The sequence below is a fragment of the Equus przewalskii genome, chromosome 27 (genome assembly GCF_037783145.1).
Source record: "Equus przewalskii isolate Varuska chromosome 27, EquPr2, whole genome shotgun sequence".
Classification (NCBI taxonomy): Eukaryota; Metazoa; Chordata; class Mammalia; order Perissodactyla; family Equidae; genus Equus; species Equus przewalskii.
In genome coordinates, this window is record NC_091857.1 from 29,231,285 (window position 1) to 29,250,061 (window position 18,777).

The window sequence follows — 18,777 nt, forward strand, 5'->3', positions numbered from 1 at the left end:
TGTATACTTAGAAAAGGTTCAGATGGTAAGTTTTACGTTACGTGTATTTTACCGCAATTCAAAAAATACATATAAACATTGCTATTCATGCTTATGAAATTAAGCTAACAGTGAAACCGAATACTTGTGTGAGTCGGCCCATGCTTGGCTCAGGCTCCCCAGCCACCCTCAGCCCTGCATTTATTTCAATGCCTGAGTTCGTCCTCCTGGAATGAAGGCTGCAGCCCATTCCGCCCTGCGCTGAAGCCGTAGGGGGAAAACCCACACACGAGGGCACCTGTGTACAGACAAAGGAGACGGGGTGTGGGTTGCACAGGGACACAGCGGGTGTCGAGGGGACAAGGGCCCTAGGTAGGAATAGGAGTATGAAGCGGTGCAGACAATATCACCATACGATCCAGTAGTCGGGCTTCGTGGCAGTTACCCAGAGGAGCTGAAAACTTACGTCCACAAGCAAACCTGCACACAGGTGTTTATAGCCACTTATTCATAATTGCCAAAACGTGGAAGCAACCGCAATGCCCTCCAGCAGGTGAATAGACAAATACCGCCCACCGACCAGGCACATCCACACTGGACTATTCCACGAGGGAGAAATACATCCCAATTGTGTTCAGCCAACAAAATGCTAGTGTTTGTGACATTGCTCTAACTAATACACCATGATATCTTTTTTTATATAAAACACCAGATCCACTTTTCTTTTCTTTTCTTTTTTTTTTTTGGTAAAGAAGATTGGCCCTGAGCTAACATCTGTTGCCAATCTTCCTCTTTTTTTTTTTTTCCATCCCCAAAGTGCAAACACATAGTTGTATATCCTAGTTGCAAGTCATTCTAGTTCCTCTATGTGGGATGCCGCCTCAGCATGGCTTGATGAGCGGTGCTAGGTCCGCGCCCAGGATCCGAACCGACAAATCCCAGGCCACCAAAGCAGAGTGCGCAAACTTAACCACTCGACCACAGGGCCGGCCCCTGGATCCACTTTTCTGAGGACACACCCGGGACATGTTGCTCACATATATCAATGTTAAGCATGACATTAGCTCTTCTTCCTTCTTTATCATGTTGAGAAAGTGTCCTTCATCTCATGCACTAGCAAGAGCTGTTTTGGTTTGTTTGTTTTATCAAGAATGGGTATTGATTTATCAGATACCTTTGCAGTTGTGTAAATAATAAGATTTGTCTCCTTTGACTCCTTAAGGCAATATGTCACATTACTATTTCCTAAGGTTGAAGTAGCCAAGCATTCCTAAAAGCCATGTGTCCGTGGATATAGTATCTTTTTTTTACGTGCTGTTGAATCCAAAGGAGTCTTCAGAATAAAGTAATAGATTGAGGAATTCTTTAAACGTGATTTGTGAGTTTTAATTTTCAACTGAGGAAGCAAAAAGTGGAAGAGACCCTTCTGACAACCAAATTCGTTACTGGCCAGAGAGGATTTGTCCTCAGACGGGGACCGATATCACGTGGGTGTGGATTCATGGATGCTGCTGTAGGGAAACTGATGATGTGGGAGACGGAGGGGAGACCTGCCAGAGCTGTGTCCTTGGTGGGGCAGAATCGTGGGAACCAGGTGGCGGCTTTGGCGGGAGCCTGGACAATCTGTCAACTGAAATGGGGGACAGATGCCTGCTGAGGGGGAGGTGGCGGTGGGAGCACGTGGAGCATCTCTCTGATGGGGGCAGCTGTTTCCTCAGTGAATTAGGAAGCAGGGGAGGCTGGGGAGGAGGGCAGAGATGTGGTGAGAGAGGAGGGGTGACAGTGGCGTTGAACAGAGGAGTCGAAGGAGCTGGGCTATCTGGGCCCCCTTCCCTGTGACCGTGATTGCGGGGTCCTCTCCGCCATGCTACTCTGGAATGTTGGTTTTTGAGGCAGATTAGTCCTGAGCTAACATCTGCTGCCAATCCCCCTCCTTTTTGCTGAGGAAGATTGGCCCTGAGCTAACATCCATGCCCATCTTCCTTTACTTTATATGGGGGACGCCTGCCACATCATGGCTTGACGAGCAGTGCATAGGTCCATGCCTGGGATCCAAACCCACAAACCTCAGGCCGCTGAAGCGGAACATGTGAACTTAACCCCTGCGCCACCAAGCTGGCCCCATGGAATGTTGTTTTTAGTGATGGTTGGGGTTTTGCAAAACAAGTTTGCCAAAGTGGAGTGTGGGAGCTGACTGGGCCTGTTGGGGTGGTTTAATGGCGCCCTGAAGTCTGTAAGGGGGGTTCAGATGTTGGAGCAGTGAGAGGGCAACAAAAAGTACTGGACAAAGACCCCGGGGGGTTGAAGGCGTGTCAGAGGCAAGGTTTTTAGGGAGGAGAGAAGAGTACGATCTAGAAGCAACCAGGACACCTACCCCGCCCCATCTAGGAATTAGGGGTGTGGGAGAGAAAGCAGCCCCTCAGGATCCTCAGGGGAGATCCAGGCCTTAGATGGGACAGAGGGAAGGAGACAGTTAATGGGAGGGTGAGTGACGGGGGATTTTGTAATGCGCCCCAGTATCCTGGGGGCTGAATGGAAGGATTCGGGAAGAGGGGGAGGCTGGGAAGTGGGGTTGGGATGAGAGACCCCAGCAGTCTTGGGCTTCTTGGGACCATCAAAAATGGGGACAAAGGGCATGATAGGACCACCCAGGATGGCCCCCAAGCAGATCACGGGCACGCGGAGCCGTGGACCCTCTCCATTCTTGTGACGTTTCTCATTCAACAACTTCCTATTGAAATTGACCTTGTGGCAGCCTGGACCTGGCTGGACCCATGCCTGATGGACGTCTTTCCTCAGGGAGGCTGTGTCCTGAGACTGAGGCCGTTATGCTCTGGGTCTGGCATCTCCCTCGGTCCAAGAGAACTCAGTTCTCACTTGGCTTCTGGAGGATTTGACTCTCTTCGAATCACGTCTCCTGAAACTGTGAATAATAATGGAAATTTTGGAACTCTTTCTCTGGGCCACACTAAGTAAGTGCTTTTACAAGGAGTAGTGCATTTAGTCTTCACGGCAGCCCCAAGAAATGAAGCACCATCATCATTCCCATTTCACAGAGGAGGAAACTGAGGCAGACAATGTAAAGTAGCTCGCTCGGATTTCGCAGCCGGCAAGTTGTATGTCAGGATTGGAGCACAAGCCCGTGGTCTTCCCCCCTGGTCCTCTGCCTGCCGCCATCACAAGCAAGCACCCAAACAGCCCAAACTGACACGTGGCTGCTCCAGAAGGGGCGCTGCTCAACTGCCCCAACTCCGAGGTTAAAAAGATTCTTCTTTTGATTCAAAAATTACTCCCTCATCCTCCCCCGAGAGTCGCCCATTCAGCGAGCAGCTTCTTTTTCTTCTCTCTCAGCGCTCACTGGTTGATTGGTGCTTGAAGCAATAACTTACCCTTTAGAGCTGCCAGCAGAAAACACTCAGTGGAGGAACAGAGGAGGCTGCCAGGTTGGATGTTGATTCTGGAGCAATCAGCGGTTCCCACGCTTGTCAATCTGACAGCCAGGGCCACAGCGTCTGGCTCGTTTCTCCTTTGGAGAGTGGAGCTCACAAAGACCCCTGAAGCGTTGCTCTGTCTGTCTCTGGCAGCGGGTGCCCCTCAGTCTTTCCACGCTCCAGCACGAGGCATCGCCTCAGTCATGTCTTGGTTTGCAAGAGCCCAAGGCAACGTTATCCATTCTGATTCCGGTTTCTCTTCTTTACATTAAGCGTTGCGGGAAGGAGGCATAAGTGTGGAGAGAGGAAGAGATGCGTTGTGTCGCCGTACCCATTAGATTGGGTTCATCTGCAAGTAACCAAGTTCTGAAACTAGTGACTTGATCAGTATCGAAGAACACACATCGGCAATCTTGAGCGGTATGGTAGCCGCTGGAGTCACAAACCCAGGCTCCTTGTATCTTGTTGTTCTGCTATATGTGGCTTTCTTTTCCAAGGTCATCTCATAGTCCAACATGGCACTGGGGCAATCCAGCTGGTCACTGCAGGAGCCCCAACAATGTCGCAGAGCGCTGAGTTCAGGACTCGGCCCATGCCTCATTAATTCAGACCAGTTATTTGAAGTGTCCATGCATAGCCCATTGTCCCTAGGCTCAGTAAGCTGCCCATGTAGGAGGGGTCTCAGTGGGTCACACATCCACTTAACCAGGAGCATTTGTGCTGTGCACAACCTGAACAGCTGTGCATGGCAGCCCTGATAAAGAGGATATAGACTAGGAGCTGGCATCATGTTTCCTGATCAACAGTCCAGACAGACGTGAGTGATTATTTCCCAAGGACAGGGAGTACTTTGTACTCCCGCCCCACTGGTATGTGCCCCTCCCTCCCCCCTGCCAAGCTGGAGAGGACGGAGCAAAGCAGTGAAGGACGTAGGTTCAGAAGTAGCTAAACCTGGGCTCAAGTCCTGACTTTCCCCTTCTTTGCATCTGAGCAGTTTATGGACCCTTCTGAGACTCAGTTTCTTCATCTCCAAAGTAGGAATCACAACACCGACCTCAGGATTCATACGAAGATTCAAGGAGAGATAACCTTTGTGTCGTAGTCAGAATGAGGTTCAGCTTTGAGAGGCAGAAAAACCCCAAGATGCAAGTTTATTTTCTTCCCGCACTCAGGAAGTCAAGAGCTGCGTCATCCAGTGCAGGTGTGGCGGCCCCGCGCTGTGGCTCCCCTTCTCAAAGCCACCTCATGGGCCCTGGTGTCGGAGCTCCAGCGACATCATAACCTGCAGATTCCAGCTGGCTGGAAAGAGAAGGGTGGGCGGGCGAGAAGGAAAGTTCCTTCGAAGTCGCACACACAATTCCCATTTGCAGCCCACAGGCCAGAATCGCAGAGCCACACTTTAGTGGGAAGCTGGCAAATGTGGTTTTCCTTTGAATTAGCCACAGCACCAGCTGAATGTTGGGGCTTCTCTTACAAAAGAACAGAGAAGAAATACTAGGGAGTCCACTGCAGTCTCTGCTGTGGTCCATGAAGCACTTAACGCAGTATCTCGAACATTCGATGGGGCCAGTCACCTCGGTTTCGTGCCCGATAATTAATTACGAGAGCGAGGATTTCTCGCGCTCCATCCCTGAAGAATCAGAACGGCGTAACCCGCGCATCTTCTCCCGTCTCCGTCTCGTTACACAGGCAGGGCGTCTTCACGGAGGAGGCGGTCGTGGAGCGAGCTGCTGAAGTACAGGTAGAAGCTGCTGAGGCAGAAGTGTGTCGGGAGGAGGGTCTCCCTGCGCAGAGGGAGCAGCCGGAGCCGGGGGTGGAGACCAGAAATGAGGAGGCTGTTTGGGGAATGTCTTGGGTCGTGACCCCTAAAAGGAGAACTTGAGATGGCAGTTCTCGTTCAAGGGGTTTATTAAGGGAGGGCTAACCCCCAGCGAGGTGGCTCTGTTTGGCAGAGGGCAATTCCCCAGGGAAGGGGGTAGCTGTGGGAATTTAGCCAGCCGCACCGCACCGAGGGATGGACGCGCCAGCCCAGGGAAGCAGATGCCAGGAAGACGGTGTGCTCATCGGGGCCACCACAGGGAAGGACGGGCAGTTCCCTTCGCCTGGAACGTGGGGCGCGGGAAGGCAACGATGATGGTCCTGCATCACCGGAGGTAGGGAACCATGGAATGGCCGTGCGGTCCCAGATCATGGTGCCAGCCAGTCGTTTTGAGCATCCACTGTGACCCAGGACTGGCCCTTCTCACCAGAAGGAGGAGTTCAGACGGAACTCTGAAGCCAGAGGGGAGCCCTAGAGGTGACCAAAGGCCAGTGGGCGTTTGTCATTCTCTGGCCACCCAGCACCACACCAGCCGCCTTCTGAGGTTTGGGGATGCGCCCCGCCGGGATTCATGCTCTGCCTCCTGCTACGGAAGCAACAAAGGAGGGCTTTCTGCCTTCCCTGACCGCCATCTGCTAAAGCCTAAGCGGGGAGCTCAGCTACTGGGGGCGGGGGGGGGGGGGGGGGGGGGGGAGGCTGCCCAGGACTGTGAAGCGGGAGGAAGGGAAGAGAAGAGGGAGGGAACAGAGCAAGGGGCGTCCAGTGTCTGAAGCGGCAGCGTGGTGGTTTCCTTCTAAGGTTTTCCTGGGGCGGGGTTCTGCCCATGGTCTGGGCTTCCTGGGTCTTGCCCATTTTCTAAGCCCCCCACGGATCCTCTGAGCCAGTCAGTAGCCCTCCAGGACACTAGGACACTACTTCCCTGCGGAAGTGAATCACTCTCGTCTCTGTTGTTTGCCCCCAAGAACCCCGACGAATGAGGGGCTGGCGGTGGGATTCAGGCAGAACCGGAGCGGAGAGAAATCAGAGGCAGAGGCCCAATTTGGAGACCACAAAACATGCTAAGACCCCAAACCACCTTCTCGAGCATCCAAAACCAAATTACATTTAGTGTTGCTTTTAGTGATTGGTGAGCTTTGTTTTATTTTAGGATAGTTCTTTAAACGTTCGTATTTTAATGACGGTAGATCTATACGGAGCACAAAGTTTGATTGACAGGGGCATCCTGAGACTTCCGTTTCTGGCCAAGATGGAGGAACACAGACTCGATCCACCCTCCGACCTGAAAGAACTAACCAATGGAAAAAACATATGAAGTCACGTCTTCAAGTTGTTGACATCCGGCAGGGAAGGACAGAGCTTGCCCTGCTCTCTGCCTTGAGGGCAGCCGAGGGAGGGACAAACCAGGGGGGTTTGGTGGTAACCTGCGCGAAGACGTGGAGCTGAGGGTCGAGGGGGACCAAAGTGGCTAGAGCCCCCAGGACAGAGTGTCAGAGACCAGAGAGGGGCACAGAGAACCAAGAGATGAGCTGAGGGTCCCAGGAGAATGCAGCTGAGAACTGATCAGCAGGTGCATGTGGGGGGCTACCTGAGGCCAGGGACAAAACCACCTACAAGGAGCAGAAGGAGCTGTGTCCAGCACACACAAGGAATAGTAGTGTCTGTTCCACCAGCCAGATGGAAAACCTCGAAATGCTCAGGCAGGTGGCAGAGTCCTCAGAGGGTCTTGCTTCAGTGGAAACAAATAGTTAGCTCCACAGAGAAGGTGGAACACTGACTTCTGGAAATTCTACCATGTGTGTCACCCGACGGTTGCCGTGTATCGGTGTGGGCCTGGTGTGTGACTAACCTCCCGACCCACCCCGGCTCCATCTCAGCTGGGGAGCTGCTCCTCGTGGGTGTCTGACCTCCATGCTGAGGACCCCCAGGCCCGCTGAGGGCGGGCTCCTGCTCGTCTGATTTTCCTCTGCCACCGCATGTTCTGGTCGAGGGTGGGCTTGGTCTCCAGCTATTGGAACTCTTTCTCGCAGTGACAAAGTCTTGAGCTCATGTGTAACCGGGCCGTGTTTGTATCAAAGGAAGTGCCACGTTTCCCACGGCTTTATATAAACTTCCTTTTGCTGAAACAGCTCAGAACACATCTGGGTTCACAGGGCGTGAGCCTTGCTTTGAGCTTCTAAACTTAGCTGCTGCTTTTCCCCTCCGTTCCCCAAATATGGGTTCAGACGGAGTGCTTCTGGGAGGCGAGATGTCTAGTCACTGCCGCCAGCCTCCTGACTAGCGTGACAAGGAAGGGGTGAGATGGCGCTGGGCAGTGGGGTATGGGTCAGATAGCCATGTGGGAAGAGCTGCCAAGAAGGGCCACGTGCTGGAGGAGGTGGCAGGCGTCCAGCACTCCCTGTGCGTCCCGTCTCTATGGAGAAGCCGTAGCCTCCCACACTGGGCAGAGGCAGGTAGCCAGCCTGAGGCCACATTTCACACCACAATCTCAGCAACGACCCCAGGCCCGAGCTGTCCCTGAATGGCTTGTGCTGGCTCATATTTTTGTGCCATCTTCATGTTTTACAGTGTGGGCGGTGTTATTATTCAGGTGCCGTGAGGCCATCAGATCAGGAGATGGCTGCCGCTGGAAAGAGTGTTACAGTTGCCAAGAGGACGGGGTACTCTGCGCCATGCAGGGCCACACAGGGAAGCACCAGGGCCAGTCTGGAGGCCGAGGGAGAAAATGTGGGCAAGAGCCTCTACAGCGGTTTAACAGGAAGGAGTGGACAAGACGGGTAGGCAGGCTGGACGGGGCTGGGATGGGCTGGTTGGAATAGTTTTGGCAGTCTCTGGGGCCTAGGGCTGTCCCCCGTTGTCTGGTACCTGGCCCTGGGGTGGTTAGGGCAGGGGGCGAGGTGGCCTTGTGTGTGAGAGCCTGTGGGAGCCCAGAGCAGGAGGAGGTTGTGTGGGCTCTGGATTGGTGGTTGCCTAGGAGAGGTGGGCTCCCAGGGGAGCTGTTTGCTAGCTCTAGGAACCAGCTGACCCAGGAGGGGCAGCCCCTCCAAGCTCGGCAAGGCCCCAGACATCAAAGCATCAGAAGCACGTGGTGAACACACCTCAGGGCTGGGAGGGCTGCCTCCCGTGACCAAAGCACAGACAGTAACAGTACCATTAACACCACCGCCGCCACCACCACCACTACTACTATTACAACTACTGCTATTGCTGCTGCTGCCATTACTACTCTACTACTCCTACTATCACTGCTGCTGCTATTACTACTGTACTACTCCTACTATTACTGCTGCTACTATTACTACTCTTCTACCACTACTATTACAACTATTAGTATGACTTCTGCTGCTGCCACTACCACTCTGCTACTGTTACAACTGCTACTATTATTGCTGCTGCTATTACTACTGTACTACTACTACTATTACTACTGCTGTTGCTATTGATACTCCACTAATACTATTACTACTACCACTATTACTGCTACTATTGCTGTTGCTGCTTTTACTAGTCTACTACTATTATTACTGCTGCTGCTGCTGCTATTACTACTCTACTACTACTCCTCCTCCTCTACTACTACCATTACTGCTAGTACCACCATTACTACTTATATTACTACTGTTACTTCTACAGTAAAACCTTGGCTGCACCCCTTCTGCCCCCAGGCTGTGCTCTCACACAGGACCAGGCTAAAGTTCTTATCTTCTATGTGTGTGTGAGCCCATGGCAGGGGAGGTGAGGCCAGGTGACACGAGGGCAGTGATCCCATCTCAGGAGCAGGAGCAGGATCAGCAGTAGGCTATGGGCTAGCCCCCTCCACTGGCCTAAGGAGACTGATGCCAATGTAGCCAGGAGACGCTTGGAGTGGCTGCTGCTATCCTGGAAGTCCCAGGCTGTCATAGGAGCCCCCATTGTCCCCATCCATATTTAAGCTAGTGGACAACTGCCACTGGAGATGCCAGATCTCCATTTTGACCAGGACAGACTTGGATCAAGCAGTTGGACCATGAAATGCTCAGCCAGTTGGCTGCTCAGCCTTGACCTTGCCCTTTTATTGATCTTGCAATAACACACGGTTGAATTTTACACAGTTTATGGTTTTAGCCCTGACTTGTTGAATTAATGGCTACGGTTTAGGATATTCCGCCACTATTCGCTTGCTTCAGACAAGCTATCTCAATGGTCTCTGCCACCCTGAGGTAGGTTTGGCAGATCTGGGTAGCTCTCTATCTAGTGTCTGTGCTTCCTTTCCTCCTGCTGGCAGAACTCCAATCCTTCAAGGCAGCAATGAGCCTGGCTGAAGCCCTGACTGCTCCACACTCCTCTCCAGCCAGCGTGGAGGAAACAGTCAGTTCTGGCCAATGTGACAGAAGGAAAATTGCTGGAGGAGGTTCTAGGAACTCTTCCAGGAGGGGACAGACACAAGTGGCATCCTTACTGTGGCCTCCTGCCTTTTGCCCCTTCTCTGTCCTCCTGCCTGATATACAACAGCCTCTTCCAACCACGAAGAAGAAAGCTTCAAGCCAAGGATGCTGGAGCAGGAAGCCAGAAGGAGCCTGGGTCCTTGATGGTTTTCTCAGCTGCACTAACCCTGAACCGCCTGCCTCCAGCTTCCTGCTACTGAGCAAAATGGAACCCCTATTTGGTTAAGTTCCAGCGTTGGTGTGTCTGGTACCTGCTGCCAAATGCAGTCCTAATGGGTGAAATAGGCAATGTCATTATTCCCATTGTACAGAGGAGAAAACCGAAGCTTATAAGGTTCAGAAATGACCCGAGGCCTCGCAACTCTTAAATGACAGAGCCTGTCAGGGACTGAATTGTGTCCCCTCCAAATTCATGTTGAAGCTCTAACCCCTAGGACCTTAGAATGTGACTGTCTTTGGACATAGGGCCTTAAAAGAGGGAATCAGGGTTGCGTGAGGTCATAAGGGTGGGCTCTAATCCTATTGGACTGGTGTCCTTATAGGAGGAGGAAGAGACATCAGGCTATGTGTCACAGAGGAAGGCCCGGGGAGGAGACAGCAAGAAGGTGACATCTATAAGCCAAGGAGAGAGGCTGCGGGAGACAGCAGAATTGCCAACATTTGATCTTGGACTTCCAGCCTCCAGAACCGTGAGAAAATAAATGTCTGTTGTTTAAGCCCCCAGTCTGTGGTATTTTGTAATGGCGGCCCAAGCAGGTTAATACAGAGCCTAAACTCAAACCCTGATCCGAACGCAAAGCTCAGGCATTTTCCTCCTCACCACTCAGCTTCCTGTGCTTTCCACCCTTTGTGTTTGAGGCTCCTCTGCACCCAGCTTCACATGGGGGCCCTGACCCACAGACCGAGGAGGCTGGGGGGTTGGGGGCGGGAGGTGGTAGGCGGGTTGCTGCCCTCCTGTGGCCCTTGGTGAGGGGGCACACCTCCTTGGTCTGCTCCCGAGAGGGAGCTCTGTGGATCTGTTTCCTCTTTAACTGCTCACACATTTGAGGTCGAGCCGGGTTCCTTGTCTGACCTCAGCTCCTCAACCTCATCCTCCAAACTCAAGCTCATCACAGAGAGGGGGCTCTGAAGAACCACCTTGGGACCCCCTTCTGGTTGTGTTTTGGAGGAATATCTAAGAGCAAGCTGAAATGTGGCGGGACGCCAATCATCTGCACAGTGTGGTTTGTGGTTTACAGCCGGAGTCAGCTGGCAGTTGAATTTTGTCAAATGCTTTTTTGGCATCTATGAACATGGTCATATGCCTTTCCTCCTAGCACTGTTACTATGATAGATTTCCTTACATTAAACCATCATTGCATTTCTGGAATAAATCCCACTTGGTCATGATATGTTGTATTCAATGTGTTTTGGATTCTATTTGCTTATATTTTGATTAAAAATTTTTGCATCAGTATTTATTAGTGATACAAGACTATCTTTGTCAACTGTGCTAGGAATAGTATATTATCTTCATAAAAGTAACTTAGAAGCTTACGTTCTTTTTCTGTGCTCTGTAATGGTTTTTACAGCTTTGTGATCAATTAATCTTTAATCAATTAATCAAGATCAATTATTCTTTTCAGAATCCTTTGGTGATCTTGTGTGTGAGTTTAGAGTTTTCTCTTTCTTCTGTGGAAGTTGTCTGCATACACATTCTATCTCTACTTGGGGCAATTTTGGTACATTTTGTTTTCCTAGAAATTTATCCATTCCATCTAGGTTTTCAAATTTATTTGCCTGAACTAGTACAAAATATCTTGTTTTTGAAAATTCTCCTGCTCCATTTGTTCTCTCTTATCATTTCTTACTCTAGACATATGGGTTTTCTTTTTTAAATTATGCCTACTAATAGTTTTCCAATTTTGTTGATTTTTCAAACTACCAGCTTTTTGATGCATCACATTTTTTCAACTTGTTAAATTTCTGCTTTGACCTTCATTAATTCCTTCCTTTTGGTTTGTTCATGCTTTTCTAGTTCTTTTTTTTTTTTTTGCTGAGGAAGATTCGCCCTGAGCTAACATCCACTGCCAATCTTCCTCTATTTTGTATGTGGGATGCCACCACACCATGGCTTGATGAGCGGTGTGTGTAGGTCCGTGCCCAGGATCCAAACCCATGAACCCCTGGCTGCTGAAGCAGAGCACACAAACTTAACCACTACACCATCAGGCCAGCCCCCAAATCTTCCTCTTTTTGTATATGAGCTGCCACCACAGCATGGCCATGGACAGACAAGTAGGGTAGGTCCACGCCCAGGAACCAAATCTGGGCCACCGAAGTGGAGCAAGCCAAACTTAACCACTAGGCAACTGGCCCTCTACGTCTTTATTTAGATGTTTAATTGATCTATTTTCACTTTTATCGTTTCTGTATTTAATGCTATATATTTTTCCAGATCCCCTTTTAGCAGAATCACATAAATTCTGTTATATCCTTCTTTCATTATCATTGCTACCTAGAAATTGTGCCATTTTGTTTTGAACATCTCCTTTCTCCAAAGAGTAGCTTAAGGGTCTGTGTTTAACTTCCAGGAGGAAGGGTCTTTGGTGATTTTGACGTTAATGTGAATTTCCAGTTTCTCTGCACTGAGATCAGAGAGTGCTATTTATATTATGTGGAATTTGTCACTGTTTTCTCCGTGAATCTTCTACGTGCAAATCTGTTAGAGGTACATGTGCACATAACAGATGAGGTGCACTGATGTCTGGGAGTTTCTCTAAGAGATTTCAGTAGGTGGGTATTTAGAGGAGATGAAACCAGATTAGCAAAAGAGTGATAATTTCTTAAGTTGAGTGGTGGGTACTTCAGGGTTCTTCATTTTTATTTTTTGAACTTTCACAATACATTTCAGTTTTCATGATAAAAAAAGTTAACATCCTCTCCCGGGAGGGTAGTATTTGAATTATTTTTAATTTCCTTCTTTAATTTTTTCCCCTAACTTTTCTAAACTGAGCATGTATTATTTTTACAGTTAAAATCCCATTTAAATAGGCATTTAAAAGGTAAATTAGGGCCAGCTCCAGTGGCCTAGTGGTTAAGTTCAGCACGCTCACTTTGGCAGCCCAGGCCTGGCTCCTGGGCACATACCTACACCACTTGTCTCATCTGTCACTGGGCATGCGGTGGCAGCTCATATACAAAAAAACAAGAAAGATTGGCAACAGATGTTAGCTCGGGGTGAATCTTCCTCAGCAAAAAAAAAAAAGGTGAAAACCCCCTGATAATTGGGTTCTGATCAACAGCCAGTCTGGAGAGAGGTGTCAAGATGGTGGCATAGGCAGACTCTGAACTCATTTCCTCCCACAGACACAACCAATTTACAGCTACACTGGGAAAAATTACCCCTGAGAGAGAACTGAAAACTGGATAAAAAGAACCCCTGCAACAAGGGACAGTCCTGACCAAGGTGGAAGAGGCAGAAATTCCTTTTTGGAGAGAAAAAAGCCACCTTTGTGAGCTGCAGCCCTTCGTGGCCAGCCGGGAGCAAGCGTAAGCATTATTCACACCAGCCAAGACTTGGAAGCAATCTAGGTGCCCATCAAGGGACGAATGGATAAAGAAGATGTCGTGTATATACACAATGGAATACTACTCAGCCATGAGAAATGATGAAATCTAGCCATTTTTGACAACATGGATGGACCTCAAGAGTATTATGCTAAGTGAAATAAGTCAGAGGGAGAAAGTCACATACTATATGATCTCACCCGTAAGTAGAAGATAAAAATAGCGACAAACCAAGACATGAAAACAGAGATTGGATTAGTGGTTACCAGAGGGGAGCAGGGAGGGAGGAGGGTGAAAGGGGTGAGTGGGCACATGTGTGTGGGGATGGACTGCAATCAGTCTTTGGTTGGTGAACGTGATGTAATCTACACAGAAATCGAAGTATAATGATGTACACCTGAACTTTATATAATGTTATAAACCAATGTTACCTCAATTCAAAAAAAAATAACAGAACAAAGTAAATTTTAAAAAGCCAGCCTGGGCTCCCTGGGCCTTGGCTGGCAGAGCGTCCCCTCACCAGGAGCCCACGGCTGCAGGTTCTAACAGGTGACGGGAAGTGGCCGCTTGGCCTCAGGGAGGACATGCAGAGATGTGTGGTCAGTGAGGTGGCCTTAGGAAATGGCCAGAACTCGGCTGGAGCGAGGAAAGCTCTAAAGGAACTCTTATGTTGCAGCACGTCAGATGCTGCTGCATCAACGGGGGGCTCTGGTTCCCCAAACCCTCTCACGGGGGACGGTGCCCCCACCCCCCATTTGGGAGATGCTCTCCTGGGGTGGGGGTAGTGTGGGCATCTGCACACACAGCAGGAAGATTCCCAGAGACCTTTCTCATCTACCTGAATTTATTCTACAAGAGTTTGGTAGGTTTTCTATTTGGCAGAATTTTTCCGGCCTTTTTGATAAACGCAGGACTGCACAGGGGCCTTCAAGGTCAGGAAGAACCTGCACACCCCATTTCAAGCTGTGCTGGATGGCATCGCTTCACTATAATGAAGCTTGTCCCTAATGTGTTTTCCTAAAGAGAATTTTTACATGCTGTCTTATGGTGTGCGCTGCATCATCACAGAATTTCCTGACCTCTGCTGAAGATTCCTCTCCTAAAACGGAAGTCTGATCATGTGACTGCTTTCCCAATCAAAAAAGCTGTAAGAATGACACACTGAGGGATTTCCCCAGGCCCCCAATTGGGTTGTGACAAAGGCACACACAGTAGACCGTAAACCAGGATGCCGTAATGCACTGAGAGCCATCCCCAAACTCTAGCCTGGACCAGGAAGTTCCACATCCAGCCGAAGCATGTGGAAGCAGGAGCATCCTTCAGGCAAAGTCAGAGCCCCCAGCGGGTGGTGCCTGTGGAAACTTATCGCTGACTGTGGGGCATGGACTTGCAAAGAACCAACATCCCCCATGCCCGACTCTAGCCGCATCCTCCCTGTCCACGATCCATAAGCATAAAGGCAAAGCAGTGCTTGAATTAAGACAGGAGGTACTATCCCTCCAATCGTCCTCATTGACATCCACCTTGCCTTCTTCAGAAAGCTTGGGGTAAGAGTCAAAATACTTGCTGTCTGACCTATACAATGAAAACTCTAAGACATCATTGAAAGAAATCAATGGTGACATAAAGAAATGGGAAGAGATTCCATGCACATGGATTGGAAGAATAAACATAGTTAAAATGTCCATTCTGCCCAAAGCAATCTACAGATTCAATGCAATCCCCATCAGAATCCCAATGACATTCTTCACGGAAATAGGACAAAGAATCCTTAAACTCACATGGGGCTACTAAAGACCCCGAATAGCTAAAGCAATCCTGAGAAAAAAGAACAAAGCTGGAGGCATCACATTCCCTGACTTCAAAATATACTGCAAAGCTGTAGTAACCAAAACAGCATGGTACTGGTACAAAAACAGAAAAACAGAGCAATGGAACATACAGTCAGCTAAATCTTTGACAAAGGAGCCAAGAACATACAGTGGAGAAAGGAAAGCCTCTTCCATAAATGGTGTTGGGAAAACTGGACAGACATATGCAAAGAATGAAAGTAGACCATTATCTTACACCATACACAAAAATCAACTGAAAATGGATTAAAGACCTGAAAGTAAGACGTGAAACCATAAAACTCCTTGAAGAAAATGTAGGCAGTACACTCTTTGACATTGGTCTTAGAAGGATCTTTTCGAATACCATGTCTATTTGGGCAAGGGAAACAAAAGAAAAAATAAACGAACAGGACTTCATCAGACTAAAGAGCCTCTGGAAGGCAAAGGAAACCAGGAACAAAACAAAAAGACAACCCACCAAATGGGAGAAAATATTTGCAAATTGTATATCCAACAAGGGGTTAATCTCCAAAATATATAAAGGACTCATTCATCTCAACAACAAAAAAACAAACAACCCGATCAAAACTGGGCCAAGGATATGAACAGACATCTTTCCAAAGAAGATAAACAGATGGTCAACAGGCACATGAAAAGATGTTCAATGTCACTAATCATCAGGAAAATGCAAATCAAAACTACAACGAGATATCACCTTATATCTGTTAGAATGGCTATAATCACCAAGACAAAAAACAACAGATGTTGGAGAGGATGTAGAGAAAAGGGAACCCTCATCCACTGCTGGTTGGAATGTAAACTGGTGCAGCCACCATGGAAAACAGTATGGAGAGTTCTCAAAAAATTAAAAATAGAAATAGCATGTGACCCAGCTATCCCACTACTGGGTATTTATCCAAAGAACTTGAAACTAACAATTGAAAGAGACTTATGCACCCTTATGTTCATTGTAGCATTATTCACAGTAGCCAAGATGTGGAAGCAACCCAAGTGCCCATCAACTGGTGAATGGATAAAGAAGATGTGGTATGTGTATACACACACACACACACATACACACTGGAATACTACTTAGCCATAAAAAAAGACAAAATTGTCCCCTTTGCAACAACATGGATAGAACTTGAGGATATTATGTTAAGGGAAATAAGCCAGACAAAGACAAACACTGCATGATTTCACTCGTAAGTGGAAGATAAACAAACATGTGGATAAAGAGATCAGACAAGTGGTTACCACAGGGGAGGGGGTTTGTGGGTGATTATAAGGGCTAAAGGGGTCCATTTATATGTTGACTGACAAATAATAATGTATAACTGAAATTTCACAATGTTATACACTATTATGACCTCAATAAGAAAAAAAGACAACTTACTTTCAGGGGAAAGAGCTAAAATCTGACTAAAACAGTGCATCTGCCCCCAAGAGCTCATGGTCCATTCAGGGAGCCAGGCTGATCCATAGCCTGCCATTTGGCAAGGTGACTTCCGCTGATAAACTGATTTCTTGGGAAGTCCTGAGCAGGCCCTGGTGTGGCCTCTTGGCTCGACCCTCACTAGTGATGCGACCACAGAGTAGTCAGGTCACCCGTCTGAGGTCACCACCACCTTCCTCAGTGGGTGGATGGAAGTGAATTAACCCACATAAGACCGTGCTTACCAGCAGCTGGGCGGGATGATAAATGTGTGTCGAAGGTACCAGGAAATCCGGGGAATGGAGAAGGAAGCGATCCCTCAGCCTTACCTGGGCCGAGGGAGTCGGGCAAACTTGGAAAGCTGTGTTATGCAGATGATGCTGCAACTGAGAAAAATATTTAAAGTCATAAATATTTAAATTCATACTTTAAAAAGTATATTTATATACTGCTTTTGTAACTAGAGTATATGAAACACATCTGAATTTGGGCTCCCAAGTGAAAACTTCTAGGCTCGCTGTCAGCTTTATGAGCACTATTTTTTCATACGAGCAGCTGTACCAGGACCAAGTGACTGAGCTTAATATGGACTTCCCAGGAAGTGACTCTGTTGACAGAGGTTGTTTTAGCATAACTTTCCTCTTTCTGATAAAATTAAAGGCAGCCCCTCTTTTAAAAAAAATGCTCCTTACTTGGAGATTTTACTAAAAAAAAACATATATATGATTTATAATTTTATAAATTACATAAAAGTTATGATTATAAAAGTTAACATAATTTATAATTTTTTAATACTTAAAATTACATTTTAACTGTGGTACCATGTTCTGAGGCATTTTAGGAAATGTAGTCCACTTTGAAATAAAGAAACACACCCAACTATTTCTCATCTTAGGTTCTTTAATTGTTTCAACAAGGATGGGACACCCACACGCTCTGAAATTCTGTCTTTTCCAAACAAGTTGTTATTTTAAGCCAGCTAATGTTTTCTTTCCTTTTCCTCCACGTCAGCTCAGGGCGACTTTTCCAACGTAGACAGCTTCGGTTAAACTTTAATAAGTCTAATTATGTTTGCTAATAGCTGATTTATGGCATTTGTTGTCCAGACATATGCATCAGTTTTGATTTCCTTTAGCATGAAACTATGAACATCGTATATTCAATAACTTCCCAGGGAAAACTCAAGAGCTGTGCTGATCAAAATCTCTCTGGTCAGTGAAATGTAAATTACCTCTAGCCATGCCAAGAGTTTTCGGGCCTGGAAACAGTTGTGAGAGACGGTGGACATCTGTTCACAAGAGCTGGGTTCATTTTGGGAATGTCTAGGTCTTCGACTCAGAGCTCTCCGTTCAGGAGTTTTGACTTGCAAGTTAACGCCCTTAGTTGTTTTATCTCTGCCTCTTTTATTTTACGATCACAAGTGATGTCATAACGTAGGATTCTGACAGCAAGAGCTTTGAGTGTGTGTTGTATTCTGCTAATTTACCACTAAACCACACAGCTGCTCTGAGCCTATGGGATTCGTTCCAGCACAAGGCAAATAGGATAACAGGAAAGGAGACCTCACAAGAATAATGCTGCTATTGTATCTGCCTACTTTGTTTGGGGTGGGGAGTCAGGGGGGAGCCCACGGTAAACAGGCAGGGAGGGGGAAAGAGAGGAGGCCCGTGTGGACCACATTTATTGCATCATAGTCATGTCACCCACTCATACACGGGGTTCGTCATGTTTGAAAATGATGTGGCAGATGCAGGAGCAGAGAGAAGGTCACCAACGCCGTTCTCACGCTCATTAGCCTTGTGCTCGGGGCCACCTGGATAAGCAGAGCATGATGGCCTCTCTCGGTGAGCCAAGAAAAAACATTGACATGTGCTCTGTACCTTAGGCCGATGTGCCAAGCGCACTCAGTAGAAGGTTAAGGAAAAGGCAGTGACACAACCATGGTCATGTGGCTGCTGGGCTGCACGGCCACCCAACACAGCCGCTTGTCGGATCAGCAACTTAGGCGACAAAACTACAAACGGGGTTTTGGGCACTTTTCATTCTGCATTTCGTGACGTTGCTGGCTCAGGTGGTCTGTTGGAATCGTGGCTCACTGCTGGAACAGGCTGTCGCTTCCTTGGTCTGAATGCATAGAATTCAGTCTTGTCAAACTAGTGATGGACCAGGACTTGGCCTGCGGGAATTCCTTCATCCACTAACCTCTGAACCCGTGCGAGTGTGACCCAGACTCCTCTGGGCAAAGAATCCTAGGACCCATGCGTGTGGGGCCTGGAAGCAGATTGGGGGTCTCTCCTCTAGCTGGGACACC

At 48.2% G+C, this 18,777-nt stretch overlaps 1 protein-coding gene across 1 annotated transcript in view; it reads left to right on the forward strand.

The window, feature by feature from the left end:
* EVA1C (eva-1 homolog C) overlaps positions 1 to 11,106 on the forward strand; it is a 117,716-nt gene extending 106,610 nt beyond the window's left edge. Inside the window, exon 8 of the mRNA XM_070597120.1 lies at positions 10,193 to 11,106. Coding sequence (XP_070453221.1) covers positions 10,193 to 10,314 — 122 coding nt within the window. The 3' untranslated portion in view covers positions 10,315 to 11,106. The remainder of the gene's footprint in view (positions 1 to 10,192) is intronic.
* Positions 11,107 to 18,777: the final 7,671 nt, after the last annotated feature.